At 52.5% G+C, this 18,614-nt stretch overlaps 1 protein-coding gene across 1 annotated transcript in view; it reads right to left on the reverse strand.

Moving 5' to 3' along the window:
- Positions 1-1,905: 1,905 nt before the first annotated feature.
- LOC113209561 (furin-like protease 2) overlaps positions 1,906-18,614 on the reverse strand; it is a 154,266-nt gene continuing 137,557 nt past the window's right edge. The window contains exons 16-19 of the mRNA XM_052265690.1: positions 12,453-12,737; positions 4,913-5,226; positions 3,416-3,622; positions 1,906-3,334 (exon numbers count right to left, since the gene is read on the reverse strand). Of these exons, the coding sequence (XP_052121650.1) occupies positions 3,248-3,334; positions 3,416-3,622; positions 4,913-5,226; positions 12,453-12,737 (893 nt within the window). The 3' untranslated portion in view covers positions 1,906-3,247. The remainder of the gene's footprint in view (positions 3,335-3,415; positions 3,623-4,912; positions 5,227-12,452; positions 12,738-18,614) is intronic.

Here is an 18,614-nt window from a genome sequence, read left to right on the forward strand (position 1 = left end):
CCCTCCCCCTCTCTCCCTCTCTCCCTTCCCCTACACACACACACACACACACAGCCTTCAGTGTTTCCCCTGCGCATGGCATCTGGTGTCTTAAAACATAAAAATACTAAAAAGAACAGAACACGGCCTGTACAAAAGCGTGGGGCCTTAATTTCGACAGTAATTAACTATTCATTTGGCCGAGCACGTCGCGAATATAATGTGCCTCTTTTCACCAAGCGCACGCGCGCTCGCGCACACAACAACGCGCGCCCTGGTAACACGTATGCAAAATAATTCCCCCGGACATGTGGCGCGCTGGCGCTGGCGCACACATATGTTGTAACGTGTCGTGTCGTACACAATCCTGTGCCGTAGTCCGGCGAGTGTGTCGCGAGGGGCCCGCCGGCCTGCTGGCCCCGCGGCCGCCCGACTATCCATCATCGCCGCACTGTGCGACCCTATGGCCCGACCTCACCGCCCTTCTCTACAAACCACTTCCTTCCTCCTTTCATTTCCACCCGCCTCGCCACACACCCCGCCCCCTCCTCACTCCCCCCTCTAAAAGTCCAGCGGCTCGCAGTGGTGGCCCTGTGGCTGTCCCCGCCCAACCCCCTGACCCAGCCTATTCAAATAGTTTCCCATTCTCGCCCATGGGACTGGCGCCCTCTCTCTCTCTGTCTGCCGGTGTTCGCTGGACAACGCTCGGACACCCACAGGAGACCCGGGCGAGGGCCGAGCGGCTCGCCACCTCCTCCCCGCCTGCTCTACTCGTGACCCCGATGGAGCCTTCATGAACCTCGCAGCAGCGTGGAGCACGGGCCCGAGCTTCTGCTCGGGTGCGGTGGTGTGCTGTGGCCGGGCGGGGCGGGCGGGGCGGGGAGGCTGGTCTGGAGGGCAGGGTCCCACTTGACCCACACACCCCTGCTGCGGCCACTCGCTGCCTGGTCTGCCCGGCCAACACGTCTGTCGGGGATGGTGTCCGAGATGGTCTCTGCTCCACTCGCGGGGTCATTGCACAACTATGTTTTCTATTCCATTTTGGCGCTCATTCTTGAAGTTAATTTCCCAACACAATATCGCATACACACAACTTGCTCGCGAGTTTAAGCCCGGCCGCCCCCTCCATTCTCTCCCGGTTCCCACTCTTGTGCCTCATGGTCGGTGCGAACAGAGCCCCGGGCCCAATCTTCGTGAGTGGTCCCGCTGCCCATGGGCGTGGCGTGGCGCGCTCATGGCGCCCGGCTGGCATAGGGGCCGGGCGGGCGCGACCAGCACCCCTGCAACTTGTCTGACGAGAAGCCAAGGAAGTTGAACGGGTACATGCTTTGCAGTCCCTGCCCCAGCCGTGCCAGCCCCTGCCTGCGCTGCCCACCTCGTAGCCGCTACGACCGCTCGTCTATAATCTTGCGAATGAAATCTGACTTAGTGCGGCTTCCGTTTAGGTGTAGCGATCACAGTCACTTCATATTTTGTGCGCGCGTCAATTATATTGCTCATTTTCTCAACGCCCTCATTGCGAACTAGTTTGTAACATCATTTATGATTCTACCGTTCCACTTTACGAAGGTGGTGCAATTCATGAAAACGATATTAGATTTATTTCGTATCTCGACAATCTTATTTCAATGTAAAGCTAACCATCGTTTATTCTCTTAGCTCATTGTTTTGACTTGACTTTGGCTGTACTCTGATGTTAGGTGGTGCATGCCCCGCTTTTGAGCCCGGTGGTGGTTGCTCTATTTGAATATGGATTTAATGTTTATTCCATTGTTATTTAGAATCTTTTGAGATCTCTTTAGCAAATAGCCTCTAAAACAAGTCAAAGAGCCAACCACTATTACCTTAAACCAGGCCTGGCACGTAGTAAAGTGGTATTCTTCTTTGTCCCTTAATAGGGGTCACCACAAAGGACTCAATACAAGGTAGTTTCAGTCCAACATAATTTATTACATATATTATACAAAAATGTTCACACAAATTGTATTTGTCAGTCACGAACTGCATAATGGATTCTTGCTATCCAATAAAAACAACACTTAGCATCATATTTACTCGCGGCAAAGTAAATGTTATAATTCTTGAGAGCGACATGATCATTTATTTAAAATTTAACAACCATATCAAGTGTTTATATTTTTTTGGTAAATTCATATCCTCCTAAATTTTAACATAGTTTTATTTTACAATAAAACAGAATGTGCTGCAATTTCTCATACTGTCAGGTCAATTTCAAATAATTTGAAAAAAGACTACGGACGTTTCACTTTTGTGGGAAGAGCCTAGCCTACTTCTTTTACAGACGGATATCAGCCCGATGTTATGTAAATAGTCCGACAACAGTTAGTATTGTTGCACAAAATTTTCATTATTATATGGGGCATGGTAGTCTTTCACACATTCTGCAACACCTGAACAATTACAGGTGTTGAGCAGGCCTCTGAACATTTTTAGGTTTGAAATTATTGAATAACAGATAATATTTTTGTGTGATAACCAAAGCTACACAGTCTTAAAATCAAAACGCATGTTTCAATAGACGTCAGGTGTGCCACAAAACCACTTATGATCCTTACGGAAGTGGAATCCATTTTTTTCTAAATTGAGGACAGTGTCTAAAGACAAATATGTCACGTGTTTGGTCCCAACTATCCTCAGTAATGCTTTAGAATTGTTTTAGAAGCATTGCTGAAAATAAAACATGAGATCTGTACTGGCAATTACGAAAATCATTTAAGTTTACTTACAGTGACACACGTGGATTGATTTTACAAAATGACCGTTACTGTTGCCTTATTGATACATAACCAATGATCGCACATTTGCAAAGCAACCAAAGATCTAGTTTGATGACAACACTGCAGCTAGCAAAACAGTAAACAACTATATATACAACATCATCTTGTAAAGCCCACGAACAGTTTTCTGTTACTCAAATCAAAGTTCAGACAAAGTTATCAAAAGTTCTCTGAAGATCCATACTGTACATAAACTCATAAGGCACTCCTACTCACAAACTCACATTCATACATAAAATGATATGGTTGCTCCAAGGCAACTTATTTATCATGTGTTAATTTGCTTCTATTTATCTTCGTTGGTGACAGTGGCCATTTGTCATTCTACTTTTTTACAAACGTGGTCACTGCCAAGTTTGACATATAGAATTTTTTAAATTGATTTAAAAAAACAATTGTTAGAATCTGTTTTAAAAATAATACATATGTCCCTATTTGGTAGCGTAGTTAATACGCTTGCAGTCTTCATTTCACGTTCGGATGACGTGCTGAGGTAGGCCTTTCTCACGATTTGATGGCAGTGCAGAGTCCTGCAGGTGATGGTCCTCAGAGGCATCCTGCAACAAAACAAAGACATGAAGCTTCATGTGCAGAAGAAATGTATCCATCGCAAGCCTGATCGTTACAAACGGGTTTACCTGGTTGTCCTCCGAGTTTTCTAGAAGGCACTCTTCCTCAGCTGCCTCCGTGTCTCGACTCCGGCCGCGCGGCCGCCCTCGGCTCCTACTCCTTGGCCGCCCTCTGGACCCCCGCGGCCCGCTGTGGTCCGCCGACCCCCTGGGGCTGTTCAGCCGGCAGTGCAGCCCCCCTCTGGTGTCGCTTGCTGGGCTCCGCGCCGAGCGTGACTGCAAACACCAAAACATGATTAATTTTCATTTAGAGCGCGTTCCATTGCGCAAGCAAGGCTTCCAGCCCCAACGCCACGAATAACTTGGAAAAATAAAAGCCATAACCGAGTAAGCAAATATCAGGCAAAAAGGGCCGTCCCACCCGCAGGCGAAGAGGGGTCATGAAAAATGTAATCTGCTGGCAAGTAAGAGTTGCCCTAACTTTCCGACCCGACTTTCACACACCGTTGATAAGTAGAGTTTTTTTTTTGGTAATTTAGTGGTGTTTATCTCTGTTGCCAGTTAGTTCCATCGGCAACGCCATGTAGTCGTTGGCGACTAGCAGGAACTGTTTTAAACCCGTCTGACGGAGAGGGCGCCTGCTGTGGTTTGCCTACTTTCGCGGATTTTGTAGGACAAATTGCCTACGTATCGTGATTTGGGCAGATTTTTTTAGGGCAGGCGCGGATCCAGGGGGGGGCAATTGGGGCAATTGCCCCCCCCAAAGCCTTCGGAAGGACGGAAAAAATAGAGAAGAAAGGGAAAGGAGGGAGAAGGAGAGAAGAGGAGAAGAGAAGAGAGAGGAGGAAACAGGGGGGTAAAGGAAAAGGAGAGGAAAAAAAAGGAGGAAAAAAAAGTTTTTAAAATATAGGTCTTTTTTTGGAATTGGCAGGCAGCAAGGACACATTTAGACGAGTGAAATATTTTGTTCTTTGATTCTGAATTAAAAAATTTCGTTCACTTTTGTACACCACCATATAAACGTAATATATTTTTCTTTGAAAGCTTTTAAATAGGCAGATTCTTTTTTTTCCTCCGTAGGACACAAGACGATTGGTACTCTTCAGATTTTTTTCTGAGTTTGTTTCGTTAGTGGTCATGGTGACTTCTTGTGTGACTTTACTTAGATTTGGTCACAACTTTAAATCGTATTTTTCAGAAATTTTTTCGCTCGCTTCGCTCACGACGACTTCTATAATTTCCCTTTTCACTAAGCTTGTGGTCCCAATTTTAAAACATGGTTTCAATTTTTTTTTCGCTCGCTTCGCTCGCGACTGCTTCTTTTAACTGAATTTGGAGCATCAGAAGCATTTTACAAGTGTCCTTCGTCATTTTGTAAAACAGGTGTTTGCTCTTTCAAAATTGTCAGTTTTTTTTAAAACTTCCCCCTGTAAGTTAGGCAACCAACACGACACATTCTGAAAAATGCCCCCCCTATAACCTTTCGCTGGATCCGCGCCTGTTTTAGGGGGGGGGGGTAGTATCTGGATTATCGGCAGATTAAGCATTCACACAACAGAAACGAACCTGGAGCATGGTAACCAGGATGCCGACGATGAGGACGAGCAGCGCGGCGACGGCCACGGCCAGGGTGGCGGTGGTTGTGGTCAGACTGATGTTGGGCTGATGAGTTCCGGAGCGGCTGCGCGCAAGGGTGTCACCGTCCTGCACGCCAGTCAGCCTCCAGTCGGCGGACGCCGCGGGCAGTTGCGGGCCGCCCAGCAGGCTGCCAGCGGAGCCCACGGCTCCAGCCCCGCGGCCGGATGGCGCAGCCCACGGCACCGCCACTGCCGCTTCGGCGATGCGACGCTTGCCCGCGCTGGATACGTCCGGGCACACGCCTGTGGACACCGGAAAAGAACAAGGTGTTATATCCTACTGTCACGTTGCCTTGTTAGTACCCGGTCCCGGTAGCCGACCTTTGCACTGTGTAAAATGTTATAGGAAAACTCCAGCACCCACGATGTGCTATGTAGTGAGGGGAGAGAGCGTACTTTGCCATCTGTTAGAGACGGTGTGGGGGACTGTCTAAAAAGCGAGAGCGGCAAAGGTGTACCGCAACAGCACGGCGAGTGTGCATCATTGAAGTGCGTAACGAGCGGCTGCTGCACCGCACTTTGCACTGTTAAATTCCTGCGAAGTATTTTGCTCCTTTGTAACTACGAAGCATTTACTTCGCAATTACAAAGTGATGCTTGCCAATTACGAAGTGACATTTTGCAATTGCAAAGCGATGCTTTGCAGCGTTTTCATTGCTTCGCAATTGCAAAGCATCGCTTTGTAATTGCAAAGTAAATGCTTCGTAGTTACAAAGGAACAAAATACTTTGCAGCTCTGCAAAGCGAATGTTTTGCAGAAATTTAACAGTGTGGCGCCTCGTTAACAATTTCACCGAGGGGCAATACCACCCTTTTGGTGTGTACACATGATTCCCGAAATCCTTGATTCCCAGTGATTCTCGTCCGCTTATATTATTCCCTGTGTTTTCTATTGTTAGAAAACGCTTATTTCGCCTAATTTGTACCAGTTCCACTGGTGTTCCGCTTTGTCAAGGCGATTGCTGTTGGTTGGTTGGCCAAAATAAATGTATTTCACTTACTTTCAGAGCTGCAGAACTCATCGTGCCCAGATCTGAGAATTTCCGTTGAGGAGGAATTAAGCCTAGCCGAAACGGTGCCCCCAAACCATACCCACAACCTTGCGAATTCCACATAACATTTCGGTTCCCTCTCACCAGAAATTTTCAGAACTGCGCATGATGCAGCTCTGAAAGTAGAAGAGAAACGCATTCATTTTTGCCAACTGTTTGTTTTTTTTTTTTTTTTTTTTTTTTACGAGGCGCCAAAGGCATGTGGTGTAGCAACCGCTCGTCATGACGAGCGTTCGTTCACGCTCTTCTCTTCGATGCTTCCTCGCCGTGCGCTTGCAGTTGCACCTATGTCGCACACGCTCCACTTCCGCTGCCCTCTCGTTGCGCCCTTCCCGCGGTGCACCCCCTATGCACTCGCCTTGCACTTGATCTGCGCCCGTCGGGCCCTCAACTTTCATCGCGCTTTTGCGCTCGTAGCGCTCTCGATCTATTCTTGAAGGGATAGTTCTTACTTTTGCCACGCACCCTTACCCTGTACATTTCAAAAGATACCACCCAATCATAGCGCTCAGGCTCTAGGGCAAGCCACTCGCACATCACATCCCCCCTCCACTCCTAATATACCGGGAGTGCAGCGTGCGGCGTGCACTATCGAGTTCGGGCACAGTGCGCCGTTGCTAAAAATTAGGTGCGTCATCCCGCTCCTTGCCAGGGCAGGCGCGCCGTCGGGACGGGGTGGGCCGCCGGCTGCTTGAGCCAAACGCAGCCACGGGGCAACTTTCTAATTAGGTTTGCGACGACTGAGCAGCAAGCCAGCAGAGCTCTTCTCTTCCTTAGCTCGGCTTGCAACTTGTGAGAATCGCTTGAGAATAAGTGAGATTTACGGGACACGGGCCCAAGACAAACGGTGGGCGTCGGCAGAAATTTATTCAATCGTTGCTGCCAAGAGGATGTGAAAAGAGGGGAGAGGACGGGGAGGGGAAAGGGGGAGGGGGCAGTGACAAGACTTTTCCAGAACAGGCAGGCGACGGCGGACGCGGAGACGGCAGGCCTGCGGGCGGGGCGGAGGGTGGTCCCCACTGGCTGGGGACATTGTTACGAACAAGCTGAAGCCAGAGAGGGAGGGGCGAGGGAGGGAGGGCCCGCCGCTCCAGCCCAGCCGCTCTAACTACTTCAGACGGCTCGACCTGTTCTTGGTTATAAAAGGAAGTCCGGCACTTCGTACTTCGAGACACCGCCGCCGCCAATCAAACAATTACGGCCAAACTGACGGAAGCAGGTGACTGGGCGGCTGACGGAAGCAGGCGACGGCGGCTTGGCATGGCTTCCACAGCGCCGCGGGCCGCGTGGGTTTAAGTGTAACACGGGGCTCGCCGAGTTCATGTCAAATGGGCGAGAAATGAACAGACCGTCGTCACCCGGAAAGCCTTTCGCCGGAGAGCGGAGAGCGGGTTTGGGGCGCGCTAAGCTGAGCCGGCGCTTAAACAAGGGGCCTAAGCTGCTTTCTTGATGATAAGGGGCTACACGCCGAAGGTTTGAATAGAGATTAGGCAGGCCACTGCAGCAAGGGGCCCCGGGTCCCCGGGTCGTGCTGCTGGTCGCCGCCCTCGCCTGACCGGGCCCCCGTGTGGTTTGACCGGCTGGGCCGGCCGGCCCAGCCGCCGAGCGGACCTCGATGGAGTTGAAGCGGATTAGACTCGCACAGCACCGCCTCCCACCGCGCGGGGCTGTGTGCGCCAGGCATAGCTCCGGTCGCAGCGGCGATAACAGAGAGGGGAAGGACGGAGCGGAGGGAGGAGGCGAAGCACTCGCGCAGGGCTCGCCTGCTTCCTTCGCGCCGCCTTTACGCATTCTGAGGGTGGCGCATTATTTAAATGTCAATAAAAATTAGTATTTTAGCATTTCAAATACTAGCGCCGCCGGGCGATGCGGGGCCGCTGCCACACCAGGTGCCGCGAGACGCGCTAAGCTACACGCGAAAGGGGAGGAACAGACGAGGAGGGGCGAGGGTGAGGCGAGGAGTGGGAGGGGAGGGCGGTTCCTCAAGTTTTCCGCCGCAGCCACCGTGTAGTTGTTTCCTCACTGCGGAAAAGACATTGATGAAAACCACAGAACAGAAGAAAACAGAACGCGCATGCTTTGCAGGCTGCAGCAGCGTCGCCAAGGAGCGCGACCACCCCCGCCAACAAGTCTCGTGTACTTCTTTATTCTCCGATTCCCAATAACAAACTCGGTCGTGGCCGCGTACAAGTCGTGCGTGTGCGGTGGCGTGCACGTGGCACAGCGGCGGATATGCCTAGGGAGTTCGTCAGACTGAATCTGCAATAGAGGACTAGGCGGGAAGCGGTGGGAAAAAAGGGGGGGGGGGACGGGCACGCGGGTCAGAATGAACAAACGCGGCCGGGGCGCGCGTTTTCTGGAAGCACGCCCGGTGCGCTCCTCTCCCCTCCCGCCCGCCTCCGCTGGCCTCACACCTCTGCCCCCCTTCCCTCCCCAATCACCCAATCCCCGCACGCACAATCCATGAATAAATGCATAACGCACACACAGGGCCGCACGCACGCGCGGCAGCAGGAGGCGGAAGAGATAGATAAAGGAGAGGAAGAAAGATGGGATTATGAGCGCGACACAACGACAGCAGAGCGAGCGGCGCTAATGGGGGCACTGCGTGAGGGCGGAGCTCGCGGAGCCACGCAAGAGCCGCCCTTTAAGAAGTGCTTTGTTTGAATAATTAATTTACAGAAATATTGCGAGCAACCGAAGAACAAAATATTTTTAAAACACTGTAAAAAGTTATCGTGGCTTTTCGAAAAAAAAAGTTACGAAATGCTTAGTAAAAAATAATTTAAGAACAGTTTGTAATTGTCAATTTACACTCTAAACGTCAAGGGACAATTGTTGTCCATGGCAAGATGTGCACATCTTGCTAGATGCAATTCTAAAGCAATTTAAGTGACAATACTGTATCTTTAATTGGCCCAAAAAAAATAAAAAAATATTTGTCTATAGGCAGATACAAATTTGTCACTTTCTTGGATTCAATATTGCATCTCGCAGAGTGTGCACACAGATGCATCTTGCAAATGGACAAAAATTGTCCCTTGACATTTAGAGTGTACGAAACATTTCGCAATGTTTCGAATGCTGGTGTCATCAGTCATAAAATTATTTTATACTCTTTAGTTAGTTTCGTTGTTGAAAACGAAGGTTTCGCGATAGAAAATTTAACCGAGAAGTTTTTGTAAAATCACGATAATCTTTTTACGATGATGTTACCCGCAGATAGAGCGAAAGAATACACGCGGATGCGCAAGGGTCAAGGGCAACAAATGTGGTCGGCAGATTCCATGTGCAAGCAAAGGAGAGGGGAAAAGATCAGAAAGGGGCGGATTGGGCGGAAGAGGAACAAAAGATAAACACACTCAGATTGGTGGGCGCATCAGAAAAAGGGGGTGCGATTTATGTGTGGCCCCGTGAACTGTGCGGTGCGGACGGCGGAGGGGGAGGCACCGTGGCCACCGCACTGACCGTGCGCTGCGGGGCCAACATTGCACTGATAGTGGTCGGCCGCGGAAACAAATGGACCGGAGAGAGAGTAAAAGAGGCACACTGCCGTTCTACGCACAGCATAGGGGTGCTAGCTGTATTATTTTACAGCTATTGCAAACTGTGACATTGAAAAAAAAGAAAGTGGGCAGCAGGCGTGCACATGCAGGTGTTCAACACAACTGCGTAGCAGACTTTGTTTGCCTAGAAATGGTAACACTAATGAGTGTTTACAATGAAGCTGATCACTTAGAAGTGTTAAACTGGGGGATTGACCGTGCAACTTTTGACAGTTACACTGTTAAACACTTATAAGTATTCAAATTTTCAGTCTTACTCTTAAACGTACCATGTTGACGTTGAAGTTAAAGAAGACTATCATGTGCGTGTAAGTTGCAAACATTTTACCAGTGTATTCCATGGACTGTATGTATATTCCCAATTTTGGTTTTCAATTTGTTTACTGTTACGATTGCGTTCATTCCCTTTCCCCCGTAAAAAATTTTCAGTATATTGGTTTTTCAAAGCAGTGTGTGCCTGCTAGTTCTTGACATCGTCACGATGTGTTTACTTTCAAGATAACTTTTCGTGTGGGCGGCACAGGCTCGCCTCGGGCTCGCCACAGGCAACGCGTTGATCAAATCACGAGGCGTGGCCACTGGACTCGATGGGGTAAGTTAAGTCAAATCTGCGCGCCAAATTTACTTTGCGACTCTCTTCTCTTTCCCTCTCTTTTTTTTCTTGCTCCTTCCCGAAGCCTTCTAGGGGTACCGACCAACCCCGGTGCCACACGGCACACACTACAGGGGCCATCGTACCCTGCCGTGGCCCCGCTGCCCCCGCCACCCTAGGCCCCCGAGGGACCGCCCGCCCCTTCCCCCTCCCCAGACCGCACCCCGCTATGGCAGTTCCAAGGCGAACCGTTTCGTATGCAGACCGCATAAAGGACGCGGGAATCCGATGGAAAGGCAAAAGGAACTCTGTGGAAAAGTGCTGGGGGGAGGGGGGTGAACCTGAGGAGGAACGGCAGGCAGGGAGCTACTGGAAGGGCGTGGGGAAAGAAAAAAGTGCGGCCGGAGCCGATATGTAAAGAGGAGGTTGTCGCAAACGCAACGCTAAAAGGGCTGCGCGCCGTCGTGCAAATCCGAAGTGGATTCAAGGAGAGGAGGGGCACGTCTGGGGTGGGGAAAAAGGGGAGGGGGAGCGGGGGCTTTTCAGGGCAATTCGAGTGCAGCAGAAGCAAGCTGCATAGACTGACAAGGCCGATGCTACAGGCGGGCACGGAGGAGAGGTAGGGGAACATGACTGGGAGCAGGAAGTCAAATATGGTTGGCAGCCGAGAGGGTCGGAAACTCGAGGCTAATTAAATTCGACATGTCGTAGCGGGGCGGCAGGATCCAGCGCAACGGAGGACGGGACAAAATAAGAGTAAAATAAAAAAAAAATGAAAAAAGTTCGACGGGAGCGACGCGGTGAGGTGGACGAATGTGTGCAATGTGTACCCTACCACACGGGTGGGGATCGGCGCACTGGAGGTGGCGCTGCATTGCTCGTGTAAGGCCCCTCTTCCTTCCCTTCACTCCCCCCCCCCCCTGCTGCCTTTTATATTACGATCTTATATTTTTATTGGTTGTGATTGCTGCATATAAAACCGATGCAATAAACGTTTGCGCCCATCGCTGGCGTTCGGCTGCCGTTCGCAGAGTGCGAGCCTTAAAGCACAAGTGCGGCGCGCGATGCGCATCCCACCGGCTCCCTCGTGACCCGCCTTAAAAGTGACGCGGGAAAATCCCAAGTGCACGTTGCAGCAAAGAGCGAGAGGGCGAGTCCGCGAAAGGAAAGGAAAGGGAGGAGGGATGGAGTTGGGAGAGGGGTGGGCGGTATGCAGCCTCAGGAGAAATCAAGCGCTATGGCCAAAGCCACCGCGCCCACATCCGGGTGGAAATCTTGCATACGGAAGCAATAATAAGAGTCTGAGGCATACCTGGCCAACGCCGTTTGTAATTTTCACGGCGCATAGTATTAAAATGTTTACGGCTTTATGTTCCTCGCCTCGGTCTCGGATGCAAACGGAACAAGCGGAGGGCGTCCCGGAGTTGCAGACGACAAACGGCGGCCGGCGCGGAGGACGCAACGGCTCGCAATAAAGACGGCGGTGACGACAAATTAAAAATAAAAGAAGGGCGGGAGAAGGTGGAAAGAAATGCAGCGAGTGTCCTAGTAGTAGTGGAAAAGTGCTAAAAGTATTCTCCTTGCATAAAATATCACGGCTGGTGCATATACCCTCCTTCACCCCCCTCTTCCCCTGCTCACATTTGCAAGTCCACTGGACCAGCGTGCAGGGCTAAGCAGAGCGTCGGTCTGCAATCTTTACAGAATTCCTCCGTGTGGCATAATACTGCGTCCGGGTCTAGTCTAGATACTTTCCATCCCAGGCAGCGAGTATAAGTAAGGGTCGTTCGCGACTATCGTACACCGGCGCCAGACCGTGAGACTTCTTCACATTTATACCGAAAAGCCCCGCCTCACAAAGAGTCCTATGGAAAAGTCGCCCAAGACCCAAGATACGGCATCTCCAGCATAAATGTAAAATAGAATAATAAAGGTTTATTTTCTGGGCTGCAGATGTTGAGCAGTTCGTATCGCTGTCACAGTTGAGTGCAGTGACACTCGTTTTTGATCGTCTAAAAATTGACGCATAGATGAAATTTAAAAATTTCGGGGCAAACGCTTTTAACCGTGCACTATCATGAGAGAAAGTTTAAAATTTTGGCAGAATAGTACTTTACATTTACTGGTGTTTTCACACCCTGTTTTTCTGTGCAACAGTGGGTTCATGCACTGGCTTATTTTTTTTTTATCGTCGGCTCCTATATACCATTTTCTCGATCGTTGACACGTTGTGTGCCGTTTTAGGGTGGGGGTACTCACCTTGCAGCGCGTCCGTGCGGCAGCGGCAGCAGGTGGTCGGCTGCGCGGCGGGCTGCGGGTCACAGCAGGGCACGCACTGGTGGTGGCGCTTGTGCAGCTGCAGCGGCGCGGCGCACGCCGAGCACGAGTAGGGCCCCGGGCCGGAGCAGGCGGCGCAGCTGGCGTCGCAGGCCGCGCAGCGCCGCAGCGTCGCGTCGTAGTACTGGCCGCGCACGCACTCGGCGCACCGGCCGTCCTGCAGCACGCGCCGCGACCCGCACGACGTGCAGCGCGCCGGGCCCTCGCCTGTGTGCAGACAAAACACGACATTTCAGCAGAGATTCTTCCAAAACGTTCAGCACATAAACAGAGTCAGAGAGGGAGGCATACGCTCTGCTCGCGATAAAATCAATATCCGACTTTTCGATGAATAGGGAAAAGGTTTGAAGAATTTTCATATTTTGATCGAAAGTGCTCAGATTTATGAGGAAGTCCTCGAAAATATGAAAGAGTTTGCCTCATCTTTTAGTGAAATATCCTCAAGATCTGAGAACTTATCCCCAAATAATAGATAAATGGATGTTGTGTCTCGAAGGTTTTCCCTATTTCCCCAAAATATCAGATATCGCTTTTTACAAAATACTAAATATACACCTCTACGAAATCAATAACAAACAAAAAACGAAGCGCTTCTGACCGTCGCAAGTGAAGTTTTTTCTCGGATTTATTAGATTTAGTTGGAAGCTCGGCGCCCGCAAAACTCGGCGTACGCCATCCCCTAGTACACGCATGCATGAAGGCCGTTGCCTGCGTATGAGGCGCCACGAGAGCCGAACTTGGCAGTTTCGTGAAGGCGAACAGGACGTGGTCGTCGAGTGGCTGATTTCCAAGAACGGGGCCAGAGACGACCTGACTGCTACTCGGTATCTATCCAAGCGCGCAAGCGAGCGCTCGCGTCGGCTTCTTGGAAGCGAGAGCGTATGATGAGGGTGGGGCTGGCGCGCGCATGTGTTTGTGTCTGATGTGGTTGTGGCGGGGCGGGCTTGAGATTGTGTCCGGGGCCGCCGGGGTGTTTGCTGACCCCTCAGTTAGGGAGCGCAAACGTTCTAGACCGGCCGGCAAGCCGAGGCCAGCAGGGCCACCACCGCCTCGGCCACCGCACTGCGCTCAGCACCGTTTTATTGGCTTAGTGAAGAGTAATAACACGGTCGTGGTGTGTGTGAGAGAGAATTCCCCCACCACACCCTTTCACCATCCCTCCCCCTCTCTTCCAAGCCGTACTCTTGAGTGCCGCAAATTTACTCAACAAACGGCACACGCTCTCTCGAGATGTGCTCGGCCCCGCCGCCAGGAGGCGCCCACACTGCCACCACGCCCCGCCACTACCCGGAAGGGAACCGCAACTGCAAATTATTTCAGCGTGGTGGGTGCGGCGGCGCCTGCCGGGCGCCCTGGCTGGTCGGCGACCTGATGCTTTTCGTCGCCTCCCTCCCTCCCTCCCTCACTCCCGCGTATGGATTTCTCATCAATACCCATCGCTCGGGGGAGATAATCAGCAATCATCGCCCCGCGAGCCAGTCAGGCGACACGCTAGCCGCCGTGCGGAAGCATTACACACCCGGCTGGCGTTACCCGACCCCCCCCCCCCCTCCTGGAACCCCTAGCCCAGCGCCACCGAGACCCGGGGACGCCGGGGTCACCCGACTGCGTAGCGAAAGCTGTAACAAGGCCTAACTTATTGGGCCGGGCTAAATGAGGACATGGGGATCGAGGGATCCCTCCCCGGAGGGCTGTTCGGAGCCCCGCCACGCCCCGCCACGCCCCGCCACGCCGCGCCCAGGCGGCGCCGGTGTGTCACGGGTGTTGCACGGGGTTGTGGCGGGGCGTGGCGGGGCGTGGCGGGGCGTGGCGCGAGGCGGAAGAGGACAGCCCCGAGGGGGGAAGGGTCTTACCTCACCAGACCCGCAACACCACCGCCAGGGGCGCACCGTCGCGACGCCAAATCAACACGCCGCGCCGACCCGAGACAGCAGGGCCAGGCCCAGGCCAGGGCCTCCAGGAAGGTCTTCCTGCTTCCCCTGCTCAGCGCTTGGCCCGACGATCGCAGCGAAAGGGCTGCTAAGGGATCGCCCAATCTCAAATTCCTTCGGCAAAGTACGCGAGCTCCGCGCCTCCAGGATTCGGGGCAGGCAAACCCGCTGTACTCGCATGTACTACGGGCAAGATGCTGCCTCTATTCGGCTCTACCTCATTCCACAAGTCACAAAAATTGTTGGCATTTAACAGGCGACTCATAGTAGACCTCAAAACAACAAAAAGCTTTATTTACTTTCTTTTGAAATTTCGTCTAGATCCTCCCCCCGCCCTTTTCTGTTCCCCTAGGGCAGTTGCAGCCAGCAAACCCCCAAAAAGGGGAGTTATTTCTCACAGCCCAAGGCTTCTGACTTCCCGACGCGATCAAGCTCGTGAACATTCAGCAAAATGAAGTTGAAACGATTTGAACAGCTCTCTTCTTAAACCACCGTATTCTTTTACCTCTACGAAATTGATTTGTTTCTGAACATTTTAGACAAAATAATTAACATGATGGCCAAATCGAGAAAAATTATAGTTCTTATTAAGTAACATTGAATTTTGTCAATAAGGTTTTTTTCCTCTCTTGTTCCAAGTCATTTTAGACAAACGAATTCCAGTGTCCTTTTTTCCAGGGTGGATGGTTCATAGGAGAGGCGGAAAACAGAGCTAAGCCAATTCAGCAGCGAGGGGTGGCGGGTGTGGCGGGACCACCACTCCAGTATACTTGCACTGCTGCCCCCCCCCAACTTCCTTGGCCTGTCGCTTCGCATTCTCGCTCCTGCAATTATTATATGCTTTTTGCTTCCGCAGATCCTTGGGCTCCACACCCCTTCAGCAAAAAGCCGTAATAAATGAACAGAGCGGCGGGGCGGGACGCAGCGCGGCGTATGAACTAGGCTGCGGCGCGCCGGGCCCGGCCAGGCCAGACCCTCCCCCACCAATGTCCATTGCCTTAATTGCGTATTGCTCGCGTCGGGGAAGTGGGGGAGGAAAAAAAGGGCACAGCGCCGCTGTAATGTGCGTAATGGATAGAGCGTGTTCAAACAATAATACTACAGTCTTTTTTGTATAGTTTGTTGGCAAATGAGCGCACACGTACGACGCGATGAGCATAAGGAAATGTCGCAGCGCTCGTTACAGGACGAGAGTAGTTGTTTCTCACCCTTTATTTTGTTTCTTTTTGTTTCAGTTGGCGTTCGTTAACCTCGCGAAGACGCAGCGATATCGCCCACCACCCCGCCGGCTCCCGCTGCGCGCCGCGCAGCACCCACTTGTGGAAAAGACAAATACTGCCGATGACGCGGCCCAGTGGTCCGTGAGACCGATAAAGAAAGTGCGGCAAATCGCCACTTTGGAAATGAGCTCAATTTACCGGAGCGCGCGATCTACAAACCGGCGGCTTCGGCTCTGGGGGCTCTCCGCAACGTCAAGCAGAGAAAAAAAACAAAAACTTTTCGCCGTCCCCCGCCGACCGTGCTTCCTCTCCCCTCAGAGACCCACCCCAACCAGGTCGGCAACGTCATGGTAATGAGAGAGAGAGAGAGAGAGAGAGAGAGAGAGAAATGCAAACCTTGCCTCGACACTCCACCACTCGCTCAGAGGCCCTGAGGAGGACATCTTAGGGCGAAGGAGGGGCCGGGCGCCTTGAGAAATGAAGCATTCAAATGTACCGGCAAATCGGGCCATTCTACGTGAGAGTCTCTTCGCGGCGGGAGGTCCAGGGGGCCCCTCACGGTCCCCAAGGTCCCCGAGGAGGGCAAGACAAAGCGCAAAGTGCGGCTGAGGCTGCAGAACGAACCTGGCTGCTGGGCGGGGCGGGAGGGGCCGGCCGCAGCGCGCCAAAGCCGACTCATCGGGACAATTTTCACTCGGCGCATAAAATGAAGAGGGTGGCTTCGTTTCACGAGAGATAGAGAGAGGGAGAGACGGGGCGCAGAGGAATAGGGAATGCTTGAGAGAGAGAAAGAGAGAGAAAGAGACGGAGTGAGCAAGGAAATAAGAGAACTGCAAAATGGCCCCGTGTTCGTATCGACGGTTTCACACCCACCCCTCTCGAGAGTCTGGCCTCCGCCTTAACCTCCCCATTACGAAAGGCGAACAACCCCATTCTCCTTTCATCGGATCGGAGCAACCCCCCTTACACACACACCCGCCCGGGCCGTAGCTACAATGTTAAATCAGGGCCCAACATCACATCCACGTACTTCCAAGGCCGTGTTTACCCGTCGGATGTTTACGGAGAGGATAAGGTGTTAGCCACGGCCAATGAGCCCCCTGCCGTTGAAGCCTCGCCCTCTCCTACAAGCAGACGGCTCTTCATAAAATGTAACCCTGATTGACTTTATTCAAGGAAAATGTTTGAAAACGTTGGTCGCTCGCCGTATCCAGTGCTGGTGTGGTGTCCGACGGCCGTTATCAGTTTTTATAAGAGCGACAAAGGCAATATGAAGACCCTCCTCTCACTCTTCGTTTCTCTTTCTCGGCCCACTATACTCCCTTGCCGTCCCGCGCCTGTCGTTCTCCAGCGCGCTGCCATCCGTGAAAAGCGGAATGGGCTTTTCCAGGAGTATGTTTAGCCAGCATTTGCTCACGCTAGGCTTTCTCTCGCTCTCTTTCCCCACGTCCCGCTCCTATCGCTCCTTACAGTGCCTTCTTGTCTCCCTCAAGCACACGCCCAAGGCTGTCTCAAACAAACACACAGACACATCCAAAAAGAGGCCTCCAAACTGGCTCAACAAGGACCCAAGTGATTAGTCTCAAGAAAACAATTATTGCCACGTGGCTTAGAACTGCTCCATTGGATGATCCAGCAGATAGGGGCATGCTAATGCGCAAAGTGAACAAACGCACAGGTATTTTCTCTTTTTTGAAAAAAAAAATCAATAACGATTTGTTTTTACTATAAGGAAGCAGCTAAGGCTTAACAAGGCTTAACGAATGGGCCACTGCACGTGCACTGTAGTCTAACTAACTACATGGCCATAAGCAGCAGCGGCGGGCCGTTGATCTACAGCTGAATCGGGGCACCGTGGATGACCTTGAGAAACTACTCCAGCATCACAGTGACTCGAATCACCCGGCGGCTGGCGCTGAGGCTGGCGCTGAGGCTGGCGCTGCCCTCCAGCCCCGCGCCCCGCTCCTCCCCGTCCCGCTCCAGCCCAGCGACACAAAGCAGCCATTAAGCAGCCGGCGCTCCCATAACGGCCTCCGCACATGCGCCCCGAGCCGCGCGAGCCGCGCTAGCGAGGGAGAGCAGAGAGATTTCAAAAGAAGAATTCTTTTCTTTCCATTTTTTTTTTGCTCGCGTCTCTCCCGCGCAGCGTGTCGAGAGCGTGCGGGAGCCGAGAGCCCCGCGCCCGCTGCTGCTGCTGCTGCAGGCGAGACAAAGGCAGTGTGCAGGTATCGCGCGGCGCAGCCGAGGGGTGGGGAGATCACTGCCAGGCGATGGAGAATTCTTTCCACCGCGTGCAGCGAGAGGATTCTCGCGAGGGCTGATCTGGGCAGAACAGCAGAGGGACCGAGAAGTGATCAACCAGAGGGATGGAAAGAGATAGGGGGAGGGGGGACGAGCAGGGTCCGGAGCAGCGGCAAGAGCAGTGGCGGAGCATCGCAGCAGGGAAATCAATCTTACTCGCTTCATTTCAGACCAGGGACCACTCCTCCGGTCTCCTCTCCGGTCTCCGCCGGGTTGAGCGGAAGGGGGGCATAAGGGGGAGGGGGAGAAGGGGTTGGGACGAGGCGGAAGGGTGGGGGGCGCTCCTTCCGTCGCGCCTCGCCATTATCCCGCCCATCCGGCCGTTCACTTCCGGTCAGACATGATAGCCATACGCGGAGAAGCACACCCCTCCTCGACCTACTCGGTGGGGCAGGGTAGGAGCCGTGATAAGGCTGTCCAGGACCGGGGGGGGGGGGGAGTGAAGGTCCAAGGGGTAAATCATTATCGGTGCGACGAGCTTTATTCCTCAAATTCACACGATGGCCGCTTTGGGGGGGTCTCGGGGGGTCGTTACATCCATGTGTCTTGTGTCCTTGACCGACTCAGGGAAGGGGGTGGTAGAACGGGTAAGGGGCGGCGTATGAACTAGGCTGCGGCGCGCCGGGCCCGGC

The sequence above is a fragment of the Frankliniella occidentalis genome, unplaced genomic scaffold, assembly GCF_000697945.3.
Source record: "Frankliniella occidentalis isolate FOCC.00 unplaced genomic scaffold, Focc_3.1 Scaffold29, whole genome shotgun sequence".
NCBI classification, from domain to species: Eukaryota; Metazoa; Arthropoda; class Insecta; order Thysanoptera; family Thripidae; genus Frankliniella; species Frankliniella occidentalis.